This window comes from Epinephelus lanceolatus, chromosome 22 (assembly GCF_041903045.1).
Source record: "Epinephelus lanceolatus isolate andai-2023 chromosome 22, ASM4190304v1, whole genome shotgun sequence".
Classification (NCBI taxonomy): domain Eukaryota; kingdom Metazoa; phylum Chordata; class Actinopteri; order Perciformes; family Serranidae; genus Epinephelus; species Epinephelus lanceolatus.
The window spans coordinates 16,785,350-16,799,275 of record NC_135755.1 but is presented as its reverse complement, the minus strand read 5'-3'; the positions used below and the strand labels follow the sequence as shown (position 1 = coordinate 16,799,275).

The following is a 13,926-nucleotide window of genomic DNA, read 5'->3' as shown; positions in this document are numbered from 1 at the left end:
TATGTATAGTTAAGCCTTGCCATAATAGCTTATCGTAGGGCTTAGGAGGATTATTCACTGAGCGCTGATCCTTTTTTTTTTTTTAGAGCACAAACTTCTTGTGTTTATTTGAATTGAAAATGCTATTTTTGTGGAGGCTTTATTGTCTTCACAATTTATTGTTTCTTATCTGTGAAATTAAAATAAATATAAAGCTTTGTTTCCACTGAGGGAAATGGTTTCAGCTTACAGAAACAGACATGAGGTCTGTGTCACTGCAACATGTAGTTACATTTCTGGGGAGGTGCACGTCAAGCTACGTGGTCGATTTGATGCCTAGGAATAAATCTCGCTTTATCGCTTAAAAGTTCAGTTTTTTTATGTCAGTTGTGCATCCTACCACAAAGCAGCTTTTAGGCATTTTGGTGTTGTTTGCTAACAGCCGTAAATGAAAAGGAAGCACCTTAAAGGGATAGTGCGCACATGTGAGCTCAGTGTACAGACAGGCGGTTAGAGCTACAGGCTACAATGAGGCTAAAAACAGAGTTCAAATGACGTTTTTCCAAACAACTTTTTATGTCGGGGCTTCAGGACACTTGGATCACTGCGGACGAGCAGTGAGGAGATATTTTGTGGTTTCAATTATATGTTTTTGGGTGTTTTAATCTGGGGTACCGTCAGCCTGCATTAGGTGGAGTTGTGTTGCTACCCCCTCTCCCCTGGGATCTCCGCAAGTGTTGTGAGGACTCTAAAACTTCACCTGAGCCTTGCTCGGCATATGGGTGAGTAGATAATGGCTGAATTTTCATTTTTGGGTGCACTATCCCTTTAACACCATACAAAGTCAATGAGAGCAATAAATTGTTTTCCCCTCCAGTGGTGGTGGGACTTAAACACACTCTTTTTATACTAGGTGCTAAAAGTCAGGATATATAAGCTATATAAGCTTCAATGTTGACAATGATTTTCCACGTACGGCTGCAGCAAGACTACCCATCGGATCGGAAAGCAACAAGTTCAAACGTTGGATCAAGGAGGCTATAGAGATCAGGAGGCGGGCCAAGAACACCATCAACCAGGATGAGGGGGCTTTCATGCTGTCACACACCTGGGACTCTCTCCTACAAAGAACACCCGGCGGCGGGGGGCGTGACCAGCCTGGCAATCCGATTTGCCAGGCTGGTCACGCCTCCGGGATACTACCATCTAATAAAGACACATCATGACGCACATCAGATGACGCTTCTGAAGAAGACTGCAGTGACAGTCGAAACATGTCAAGATAAACTACATCTCCTTAAAAACTCATTGTCTGAAAAAAAGAAACCTTTCTACACTGAGCAAGACTACCCCTTTGAAAAAGAATTGGGCAGAGTTGAATTTGTATACTCTTCATTGCGCTAATTATGCATCCTGTTGAGTTTAATCTTACTGTACCAGTCGAATGTTAAATTAGGTCAAAGCTATCTAAATGTTACCCGGTAATCCGGCGGCTATGCTTCACGCACCTAATCAGCAACTGACGTCAAATAAAACTTGTGTAAATTCCAAGTGCGTGAATCCTTTTTACCATGTAAAACTTAAGTCGACCACTTCAGTCCAAAGTGACGCTAAATGAGGTCACAACCACAACAAGTCTGGTGCTTTTAGCAACAGTTTTGTCCTATTTATCTGTTCAAAAACAGCTTCCTGTCGACAGTGAAGTCAACTACAGTCAGAACTGTGTGTGTGTTGGATGGGTGGGTGTGAGGGAAATAAAATGAACGCCTGTATTTTATTCTTTACCTTCTTGTATTTCCCTTTCTATAGAAATCTAATATCCTTGGCCTACAGTTTTACTTTACAGTCTCAAAGTCTCATGTTTTTGGGACTGAGACTAATAACTCAAAATCTGCAAATGTCGCAAAAGAAGAAAAACAAAAAATATATGTTATTTGAGTTGTTGCATGACCAAAAGTGGTCAATTTCCTGAGTCATGTAAGGTCATAAGTTGAGTAATGAGAAAAAAAAGAGGAAGTTTAACAGATAACAAACTAGAAATCGAATGACGCAAACTGATACTGTAGCTCAGAACATATAAGTCCTCTTTGGCTTTTTCACTGATCTAATCATGCTGCGATGTAATGGAAACTAGTCAGTGATTGTCGATAAGAGTTCCCAGACAAGCTGCTTCTTTTTTTATGAGCAAACTTTTTGTTTTGGTACTTCTGCAGATGCTCAGAACAAACAAGGAAAGTCAGTGCAGTATCATAACAAAAAGATGAGATAAGAGTTTTCTTGTTCAAACAACAGAGCTGCTTTTATGCTTCTGAGATCCGAACTTTTGTTTGGTATGTTTCTTTAATTTCTCCCAGCTATCTGGGATCAGCAGGACATGATTAGTATAAAAAACGAAATGTTCTCAATGATAATTAAGTCCCAATGTCCTCAAATGAGCACTTCCCAATTAATAGTGTCTTATCTTGTTACTGTTGCTGAAATTGGTCAAATTTGTTGCCATATCAAACTACAAACATGATTAATCATAAATAAAGAAGTTCTAACCATAAAATGTGATCAGGTTTTGGACCTTGTCCTCTTTTGTGTCTGGATCAGCAGAGGTTAAATCATCTTATTGGGACTCCACTGAGCTTCGATCTGGTAAAGTTTTGCAAGTCAAACCTGAGTATACAACTTTACCAAGAGCAACTCTTCCTAATTTTTGTATCCTTTATTTAGCCAGTAGAGCCTATTTAGATTTCCAGGAAATCATGGTGAAGATTGGCAGCACAATCAGTTTCACTTCAAAATATATTTCATCAAGTAAAACATACAGTATATAGAAGCAACACATACAGGTAAGAGGAAAAATATGTATTTTTAATTATGGCCCTTTGTCTGGCAGAAGCATCCGTAACACCACAAGGTCTAAAGTGTCCAAAGAATTTGTTGTCAGACGACTGTTTTCAAGGTCATGAATGCACCTTTACGTTTAAGATTTATCACAGTCTTTGAAAGCTCAGAAGAGGGCTGCTTGATTTTAAAAACATAATTTATATTGCCTTTTTTTCTGTTCTTTAAATGGGTAGGATTCCTAATTATTATTAGAGTGACACTTTGCCCAGAAAGTCAGTTTGCTGCAAGTGGCGTAAGAACAAAATGGACAAGCAGGGACACTGGCACATGGGCAAAAGGCATTTTAATTAAGGGAAATGGGATCGTAGTATCATTTTAATACAATACAGTAAGTTTTTGCTTTAGGCCCACGGCCCACCATTAAGTTTCAGTTTTGGCCCTCCAAGTGAAAAGGTTTGGGCACTCTTGGCTTGTGACAACTATATGAAGATAGAGTGTGTTGACCTCTTTAGATGAAGGGTTTTGACATTGTTGAACCTCTGTGGCACTAGGCCTCTTGGTTGCTACAAAGCAGGAAGTTTACACTGTTACAATACCACCAGCATTTTGTAATCATCCTGTATTACAGTTGTGTCTCATAAATGTTCTCATGCCAAGATCTCTTGATGTCCATTCAGCATTTTTAAATGTGACTCACGCTTCCTGTAAAATATTTCCCCTTTTTGTCTTTTGCTCAGTTATATCAAAGGAAATGAGTGGTGAGCTATGAGCCTTTAAGGAGATTAAGCACATAAAATCCTGTAACGTGACTGTTTCAGTAGGGTGTTATGTAATAGTGGACAGAGGTGATGCAGGAAAGAGTGAAAGAAAGCACGCATTGATGAATGCGTCTTACAATATGTAATGATTTGTTCTTGCAGCTGAACGTTGCAAAATGAAAAGTCAGTTAATTTTGCAAACAGGAACTCCATGTACTCTTTTGGACCTTTTTGACAAATACACAGCAGCAGAAATGTAATATTATAAAAGCTTTATTAATCCTTTAAAAAAACCTGGAGCGACATCACTTTTCTTGTGCTGCTTTCAGATGCCTTTCACAAGTATTTAAACAATTTTTGAACCCTGAGCAAAGCTGAGCAAATAATAATAATAATAATAATAATATCATAAATAATGATTTTATCTTTTTTTCTTTTTTTTTAAAACTAGGGAAAAAAGTAAAGAGCTATAGAAAAAATGTAATAATTATAATAATTAATTAATAATTATTATTATTAAATTAAAAAAAAACTGTTACACAATTATTATAATTATTATATTATATTTATATATTTTAAGCACTCCTTTCAGGTAATTTCCTTGTTTGTTTTTTTATTACTAATTTTCTTGTTTTTTCTCTTTTTACCAGTTTCTTGCTAATTTATTGGGTCATTTTTTTCTTTTTCTTTCATTCGCTCATTGCCCTCTTTCCATGCTTTTTAAAGAAATCAGGCCAATTTGCTCAGGTTTCAAGGGGTTACATTAACAAACACAGCCTTTCGTATTTAATGACAAATGACCATACAAATTACAACAAAAAGCATGTGAAAAAATGTAATAATTTGCATAGCAAAGTATACATACAGAACATTAAAGTCAGTGCCGTACAAGTCGAACATTCTTTTAGGCGTATAAAAAAACATGGCTCAAAATCATATAAAATATACAAGCAAATGATTATAATTTTGTGCGTTTCTGGGCCGACGACGCTTTTATTTAAAACAAGCATGGTAGCGGCTCTGTAAAGCTATACATCAGCAGACTGGTGCTTTGAGTTAATGTTCACCATCTTAGCTTAGCGTGTTAGCATGCTAACATTGCATAATTAGCACTAAACACAAAGTACAGCTGAGGCTGATGTGAATACCATAAGCTTTGCAGATATTTGGTTACAACCAAAGCACTGGACAAGTTGGAAATTAGACTTGATGGTTCACCCTGAGGGGAGCATGAATGTGAGTGCCAAATATCATTGCAGTCAATCCAATAGTTGTTGAGGCATTTCATTCAAAACCAAACAAATGCTAATCTGGTGGCCCCACGGGAAATTTGAGGGGATGACCACAGTCATTCATTTGAAAGAAAACTTTGACCCTCTGGTGGCAAAGTCATTAGGATTCATCCTCTGGGGATAGGGCTGACCCGAATGCTTCAAGGATTCAAAGCTTCAGTTATTGCCATAGTAATCAACGTCCAGACCAGTATTCAAATGCTTCAATTTTTGTTTTGTTCACCGCTAAAATGGTGGAGGAAACTTTGCATCTGGTGATGGGGCCAACCCACAGTGTTCAAGTTATTAATAACTTACAGAAACATTGCTTACAATAGTCCACCTTCCACCTTCTCCTTCTTCTCCATCTATCACTCTCTCTCTCACACACACACTTAGTGGCGCTAGGTCCTACTAAAGTTGGCTCTGGTGCAGGTGGTTGATTAGCCTTTATGATTATGATTGATTCATGGGTGATTATAACTGAAGCTTCACAGTCTCTAAAATGGTATATTGGACAGCCCTACTGGGGATTTTGAGTTTTTCTACCAAATTTCATGGAAATCCATCTGATCGTTGTTCAATAATCTTCCTGGATATAAAAGTTATGTATAGAAAAAGGTCATAAATACAAATTTGGAGTCAACAAAGTCTGTATAATTCATTAATAAAAAAGTAGTCCAAAGAAAACAGCTTGCATTTGGAGGAGAGCTTAAGTGCTGTACTCTGTCTGGTCAACACTGGCCATAGTCTTGAGCTCAGGCTCGTCGACCTCTTTTCCCGCCATGCTGCTGCTCCTGTCCTTGTTCTTGCCTTTGAAAGGCCTTCCCAGTTTTGTTGATAGCGTGTGCAGGACAGAGCCATCATCCGGTGAAGAGCTGCTTGTGTGGCCGCCGCGGGTGAAAGTAGACGTGGTCCTGCTCTCTGAGTTTGTGGCCTCGAAGAGCTTACCCATGAAGCCTAGGCCGGCCTGGCGGATGTGGGAGCTGCCGGCAAACACGTAGAGTATGGGGTTGACAGCGCTGCTGAAGTAAGCAAAGGCTATGACATTTGGTCGGGCTGTTTTGGCAGCGGCCATCACTGAAGCACTGTCCAGCAACTGACCGACGACCTGGAGAATGGAGAGGGTGAGGAGATGTTAGAGAAAGGGAGGGAACAGAAAAAACAGCCCAAAAAATAAAGGTCCCCAAAAAACAGGCCTGGTCAAAATCATTGGAATTACCTCTTCTATAAGGGCTCAAATAAATTCAGCATGATGTACATTTCCACAACACTAATCCCAGAGCCTAGTCTCACTCTGAAGTCATTGAAATCCGGCACCTGGGCAGTGACTGGCGGCATCAGAAACCAGCGACAAAAGGCGTCCTTTAACGTCGGCTATGTGCCATAATAGTATAATGGCGCCCAGCGGCGAGACATGGGCAAACGTTAAGGCAGGAAAAAGTCCAGCTGAGGTAGGGATGGGTCCAACAAACAGATTTGAGAGAGAGTGGTGTTTGCATCCTTTAAAATTCTAAAGCCAAACCCTTTTCTTTTATCCTAAACCCAAACACGTGTTTCTTGTTTAATGAAAAAACAAGTTAATTTGTGATGTTGAACTGATGTAGTACATTTATTTTTAAAGAGACTGTACGTAAACGTTAAATTTCCTGTGAAAATGGAAGTGTATTCTGAAAGAAGACAATGCATGTAAGAGGCAGAACGTGACTCACCACGCTGTGTCTGATAGGTTTTTTCTTTAAGTAGAAACACTGTTCTCTTCTTCTACTTAATCACGCTCAGTTCTACGTTTCCCATTTTTCAGTTGGTGTTTAGCTACTGTCCATGAAAGTCACCATTTTCTGCAGCACTTTCACATTTAAAGCGATGAGGAAAGCAGGGGTGGTCTTGGATTGATTGCCAGTTGGCCCTGGCAACCAATGGATACATAGCCCAGTGGGCCAGCCCAAGAAAATATACCAATGGGCCAGACTACCTGTATTATTGGCCGGTCAGACAAAAAAAAAGGACAGTTGTGTCGGCCTGTAGGCACGTATGCCCACTGGGAAACTGCCCAGTATGCCAGATGGCCAGTCCACCCGTAGAGGAAAGGGAGGAAGTATGCGCTTTGAGACGCTTAAAGACTTTTAATATGGAATATCTGTGCAGGGAATGTTAGTTTGTGTGTCTACCAACAATTTGGTAGAAAAACTGTACCAAACAGACACATTCTCTAAATTGCAATAACCCGCTGAAACTCCTGGTCAGAATTCTTTCAGTGTTCATTGCTCATGAGGTTTTCAACCGTCACGGTGGGGCTGCCGATTACAGTGGCCAACTCAAAATGTGAAAACACGAATGTATGTGCAACTGTAGAAACATGGTGGTCTCCATAGATAAGGACCAACTCATTCTAAGGTAATGAAAACACAATTCTTGTTTTCAGGTGATTATACACTAAAGTAAACACACCTAATATATTATATTCCATTTCTGCCAATATACCCCTTAAATCCTACACGCTGGACTTTTTAAAAACAGTACTGTGTCTCTAACTTTACCTGTTATAACTCCTGTAAGTCAACATGCATTACAGTACTGCTAACCCTGAAAGAATTTTGATAACAACGATGATTTTAAAGGCAAATGGTCCAGGGACAATTTCCCAGAAGAAATGCCACATACTTGAATACTTGCCCATTGGCATCTAATGGAATCAGAAGCAGTTTCTAGCCCATGCTGGTCAAACAAACCTGTATGATGTTGACAATGTGATAGGGCAGCCAGAATACTGCAAAAGCACACATGATCAGCAGGATGAGGCGGCTGCCTTGTCTTCTGCGATTGAACTTGGCGCTTTTCAGACGGCAGATGATGGAGGCGGAACAGGTGGTGAGGAGGGAAAAAGGCACCAGGCAGCCCATGACGGTCTCAAACACGTACTGGAAGACTTCGTGACCCACGCTCCTCCAGTGGTACGGAATACAATAGTACAAAGTGACATTGTTTGATCCTAGTTTCCCCAGATTACTGTCAGAGAAGAAGAAGAGATAAAATACACAAACGGAAAGTTAATGTGGCACTAGATACACCAGCCAGAGACATAGCTAAAGGCTGTTTTAACTCAAGTCTGTAACAAGATGTTTAGTAAAATCTGTGACAATTGAGACAGAGAGAGGGATTCAAAATTACTCCTACGATCAGTTCAACTGTAAGTATTGAAGGTTATTAGTGACAAAGCTATAATGCAAAGTGTTACTGAAGCCCTGAGCCCGCAACAGCAAGCATGTCTTTAAAATCATTTATGGTAAGCACCTTAAGCCCGAGGCCATCAGGGCGCCTCACCTAATAGTTTGTTGTTCATAGAGTTCCCTTTTCATGCTGTCTGACCACGAGCGGATTATGAGACAATGGCCCCTGGGTACTGATATACAAAAGGTCCTATCATCTCTCCTACAAAAGAGCAAGACACACAGACTTTGTGGAGGGTTTGTGTCTCTTTGTAGTCATTATGGATCTTTTTGTAGTTTCTTTGAGGAAATTTTGTCTTTCTTGATCGTTTGGTGTTTCTTTGAACCAGCTGTGTGTCATCACACTGTGTGCAGATGAACGGTGTTTGGCTTCAACCTCGTGCCGCTGCCAGCACCAAGACCTCCACTGCTGGACAGGCAAGGCTCTACAGGGGAAGCCAAACAATGTTCATCTGCGCACACTGCGATGACACACAGCTCGTTCAATATCAGCAGAGTTTCCCTGCTTCCCTTCACTGGTTCCTGTACAGCAGGGTCCGTCTTTGTTTCCCTGTTATAATCATTAAAAAGCAAAAGCAGCATGTGTATACATTCAGTAGCCTATAGAGTGCCGAAGTCATGCCCCTTCCGGTGAAGCTCATGGGACCTTAGATCGGAAAAAATATGAATGGCAGTGAATGAGGAGAGAAGTATTATCTTTTGGTCCCGTTTGAGTTGTGACATGAAATCCAAATATGTCGTTAATGAATTTTAAACATACATTTTAAGGTCAAGAAAGTCATACTTTTTGGTAAAACTGTTGAGATATAAGCTTTTGAAAAAAACGTAATTAGAAAAACTACACAGGAGGCGGTTGCGTATGTGACGCCATAGCTTTCGCTCGCTTCCTGCAGCTTGGAGTGACTACAACCTGGCACAAAACACACAGACATCTTCAATCATAAATCGATTAATCATAAAACAGTGGAATTTCAGCGGGGAGGCCAAGCTGCAGGAAGCGAGCGAAAGCTATGACGTCACATACGCGACCTCCTCCTGTGCACTCTTGAGTCTTTCTAATTAAAACACTTATATCTCAACAGTTTTACGACAAAGTATGACTTTCTTGACCTTAAAATGTATGTTTTAAATTCATTAACAACATATTTAGATTTCATGTCGCAACTCAAACGGGAACAAAAGATAATATTGCTCTCCCCATTCACTGCCATTCATATTTTTTCCGGTCTAAGGTCCCATGAGCTCTACTGGAAGGGGCGTGACTTCGGCACTCTATATCTTCAGTAGCTAGCTAGCTAACCCTACACTTTTCAGGGTTAGATTTTGGAACAGGGAAGAAACGTATATCTTTTTCCAACCTCTCCAGGTAACGAGTATCATTAATACACGATGTGCCCCAGGCACAACATTTAGCTCCAAATCCACAAAACCAGCCTGGAAATGAAGGAAATCTGAAACGACTGCATTAGAGTCAATGGAGCACAGCTGTGTTGTTGTCGGCCTGATGCTACGTTATCACTGGCCAGTCTGCGTCCAGGGACAGGACTTAGGGAAAAGTCAATTTTGAGTCTCTTCTTGGTCAGTGTGTATTAATTTGAGTGACATTTTGTAGGTACAGCCCATTGACATTTTGGGACTGTAGGCCTCTGCCCGGTAGGCCCATTCAGTAATCCATCCATGAATCTGCCTGATAAACTGCATCAGGCTGTCTTTGAAAACAATGACAAAATAAAATCCAAAACATGTGACGCATCATATTTCCGATAACAGTTCATTTTGTTATGAAATTAAATGGCATACTTCTAAAATCTTTTTATCCTCTCACTTGTTGGTATTCGCCAGCAGAGCTACAAAATTACATCCGTATAATCTATGATCTAAAAAGTTCTGAATTGTGACTATGGGCCTTTCCCAAGCCACTCCCTCAACTCCCTCCCTACCCACTTCCTCTCTGTTTCTGCGTTCACAGGGAGGGTCAGCCACATTGAGTGCCATCCCAAACAAACTAGTGGGGAGTGGAAGTGAGTTATAAATTCCTACAACAGCGATCTGTACCCGTGCTGACTTATTGACCACACGCATAGTTTTTTTAAAAGATTATCTAACAGATTTTATGGACAAAACTTTTCTTAATTCCACACTGACAGACACAGATATCAGTTTGCTTGACTTCAGCTACTTTCACTGTGGCAGCAGCCATTAAAAATGTAGCTTTGTAGCTAGACCCATATGTACAAGGAAATTTTAGTCTCACCTGCGGTAGAAAGGCATCGGCAGCGACAGGATGAATGCCATCACCCAGACCACCAGCAGGAGAACCAACAGGGAGCGCTTGGTTCTCATTCTCTGGGACATAAAAGGCCTGGTTACGGCCAGCCAGCGGTCCATGCTCATCAGGCAGATGAGGTAGATGGACACATACATGTTCACATTTGACAGGTAATGCACCAGTTTGCAGGCTGCCGATCCAAACTCCCAGCCCCGACCTCCAGCCAGGTAGCGCAGGAAAAAAGGGGCACTGAGCAGCACGAAAGCATCCGCAATAGCCAAATTCACTATCAACAAACAGGTCACTGAGCGCTTCTTCACCTGGCAGGCCACGGACCAAACCACAAACAGGTTGCCGGGGAAACCCAGTACAAACGCCAGGGTCAGGATAATAATGCCGACCAGGTGGCTGATGGACAGAGAGGCGGCAGCGGCTGCGGCAGCGGTGGTGGTGATATTGGATGCCATCAGGAAAGCCTCTGAAGAATCTGAATTTGGCTTCGACACAGCTCTGAAACTGACACGACCTTTCAACAGAAAAAACAGGAAACAGGATATGTTGTATGAAGGTTTGTGAGACGTGAAGGTGTATAAATGCTGAGTAGCACTGCACTATTTTTTTTTGTTTCTTATCGTGTTACTGTATCTCTGTCTACACTACATATTTCTGTGCCATATTAGTTCTTATGGTGGACAGAAGAGCTGCCTGTTGTTAGATAAGCATAAGAGAAGTTGCAGGTCATGAGTTGCCTTCGTGGATATGGTAGGGTTTGATAAGTTTGCTAAGGCCTGATAAGTCCAACACGAAGGGGAGAGCTTTAAAATCTGATGCATTTTAAGTTCTAAAAATCAGTGTTTGGGAAATAGAAATTCATTGAAATGTTGAAATAAAAAGATCTCATTCTTTTCCTATACCTGCAAAAAAAAATTCATTTTATACTGCTTATCTTGTTGCTGACATCGGGCGAGAGGCAGGGTGCACCCTGGACAGGTCACCAGACTATCACATGGCTGACACATAGAGACAGACAACCATTCACACTCACATTCACACCTACAAACAATTTAGAGTCACCAATTAACCTGCATGTCTTTGGACTGTGGGAGGAAGCTGGAGTACCCAGTGAAAACCCATGCTGACATGGGAAGAACATGCAACCTCCACACAGGGTTCCCCATGGCTGTGAGGCGACATTTCACACTCCATACCGTGCCGCCCACTAATGTAACAGTCCTGTTTTACACCACATCATGACTAATAACTTTTAAATTTCTTCCAAATAAAATTTCTTAGCAAACTCTGTAATTTAAATATCAAATCAAGAACTTTTTCAGACTTTTCATTTTGCTTCTTTTTTTGTTTTTTTTTTTTAAAAAAAATGCTGCTGAGATTTCTGCTCCTTCTCTAATACTTGTGTGAAGAAATTAATTTTTTTGTCAAACTCTTCAGAGGAAAATCTATTTGGAAAATTAGGACAGTTTTGCCCTTAAAATACTTCAATAAGTTGAAAAATATAAGACTCACTGACCTTCAGCAGTTGACCTCTTCTGTAACAGTAAATCCGCTGCAAACGTTTACTGATATCCACCTGTTTTACACCTTGCCTGAGCTACTCTGAACTCCCAGGCTTCCCTCTTTGCTTTGGAGACTGTGTGTAGAGAGAATAACGAAAAAGTACATATATTGGGTAAGATGGTTCATGTGAGAGGAAACCCAAGACCACAGGAAGTCCGCTTGAGCTCACTGGATTGCGATATCTGTTCCTCCCACACATTTTATTCTACTATTACAGACTGATGCTGCAGGTATGACATGATACTGGTGCACAGAACAGCTTTGTGGTGAAAAATGTTCACACTGCAATGACGTCCTGTGAGGGGGACAGCAGCTAGGTCACTGGCAGAGAAATGCAGCGCGTCATCACTGAAGAAAAGAGTAGAGTGGATATCGTGGAGAGCCAAAACATGTTGTGAAACTGATGGCATCATTTTCAAGGAAGAGCAGGAATGAACAGCACAAGAGGTAGTCATGAGGGTGAATAAGTGTGTGTGTGTTTGTGTGTGTGTGTGTGTGTGGAGGGGGGGGGGTGTATTTCCAGTAAACTGTCAAGATCTTGTTGATACAAGAGTGTTAAATCATCTTGCACCAGACATCTTCGCAGATTTACCGCATATGCCCCTTTCCACATAACCCTACTTGCATAACAAAGTTGTAATGAGCGGGAGAGGTGCTTTACTTCATTTTGTATTTTTCTGCTTCATTTTATACTGACAGTGAAATATTAAAACTTTCCGGTGTAGGGTTTTCTCTTTAAAGCTTCATTAATACCATCATATTACAATAGATGACTGTGCAGGGGCGGAGGACTGAGCAGACAAAGGGTACGAATGTACAGGGTCAAAAGTTGCAGAGAGATCCGTGAAAAGTGCTTGAAATACTATTTTAAAATCATGATCACACCCAATCAAAAGGGACGTTCTCCAAATTTTAATGGTTGTATAAACAGGCCGAGAGACTGAACTTTGAAAAATTTAGTCTTGCAGGTGATTCGATGTCCCCCCTGTCCTCAAGTGCCGTCCTGGTCCTGACGAAGCTGTCTGATAAGCCATGTGTTTTCAGGGGAGGAAATCCTGTTTCCAAAAGACAAGAGGGATGCAGGAAAGAAAAAGAAAGAAGATGAGGGGAAAACCCCTCACCTAGTTCTTTCAGATTATAGATGAGCAGTGATTTGCTCTGCAATTTGATGCAGCAGGCAGAGTTTTTAGCTGGAACAGACAGTAACGTCTGCCAGCCTAGCCTTGTCAGCGTGAGTCAGTCAAAAGTTAAGGGTGTTGATAACAAAACTATGACTGAACAAGTTCTTCAGCACCCTTTTTTTCCCAAGACGATACGATGACAAGATGGTATCGACTTTATCAAACACTGAGATGAAACCAAAGGTTTTGTTGTTTTTTTTCACACTATGTCCCTTTCAGCCTTTCAAGTGGAGTCAGAGCAATGGGAGAGGTAGTGTAATGAAGGACTAAATGACTTTATAACTGTTCAGTTACTTTTTTCTGTGGCACAAAAATAGAATATATAACTACACCAACAAAAAAAAGAAAAGAAAGAAAGACACAAATATTTTAAACATTAGTATCGGCCAAGAATTTCAAAATCTGTGCATCTCTAGTTCAATTAGACTAGAGCTAGACCCTAGGTATCTAGACCCTTTGCAAAGTCCCGCCCCTGGACGCAGACTGGCCAATCATAACGTAGCGTCAGGCCGGCTCAGACCAGGGTCCCACGTTGTGCCTGGGGCACGTCATGTATTAATGATACTCGTTACCTGGAGAGGTTGGAAAAAAACATAAACGTTTCTTCACTGTTCCAAAACCAAAATCAGACCCTGAAAAGTGTAGGGTTAGCTAGCTAGCTACTGAAGATATAGCCTACTGAATGTATACACATGCTGCTTTTGCTTTGTAATGATTATAACAGTGAAACAAAGACAGACCCTGCTGTCAAGGAACCAGTGAAGGGAAGCAGGGGAACTCTGCTGATATTCAACCAGCTGTGTGTCATCGCATTGTGTGCAGTTTTAC

General features: G+C 40.9%; 1 protein-coding gene across 1 annotated transcript; it reads right to left on the bottom strand.

The window, feature by feature from the left end:
* Window positions 1-3,820: 3,820 nt before the first annotated feature.
* Window positions 3,821-13,460, bottom strand: ltb4r (leukotriene B4 receptor). The gene is made up of 4 exons (XM_033609918.2): window positions 11,871-13,460; window positions 10,328-10,868; window positions 7,576-7,852; window positions 3,821-5,954 (listed from the first exon to the last, which is right to left on the bottom strand). Exons 2-4 carry the CDS (start codon window positions 10,807-10,809, stop codon window positions 5,556-5,558), a joined length of 1,158 nt encoding a protein of 385 aa, XP_033465809.1. The 5' UTR covers window positions 10,810-10,868; window positions 11,871-13,460; the 3' UTR covers window positions 3,821-5,555.
* Between the last annotated feature and the right edge of the window lie 466 nt (window positions 13,461-13,926).

What these genes read in the sequence shown, in the direction of transcription:
- ltb4r (XM_033609918.2), bottom strand. Translation starts at nt 10,809, where the DNA reads ATGGCATCCAATATCACCACCACCGCTGCCGCAGCCGCTGCCGCCTCT. An exon ending in CCGATGCCTTTCTACCGCAG is followed by an intron (nt 7,853 to 10,327) that starts GTGAGACTAAAA and finishes CTTCTCTGACAG; the next exon opens with TAATCTGGGGAAACTAGGAT. An exon ending in ACATTGTCAACATCATACAG is followed by an intron (nt 5,955 to 7,575) that starts GTTTGTTTGACC and finishes TCCATTCTCCAG; the next exon opens with GTCGTCGGTCAGTTGCTGGA.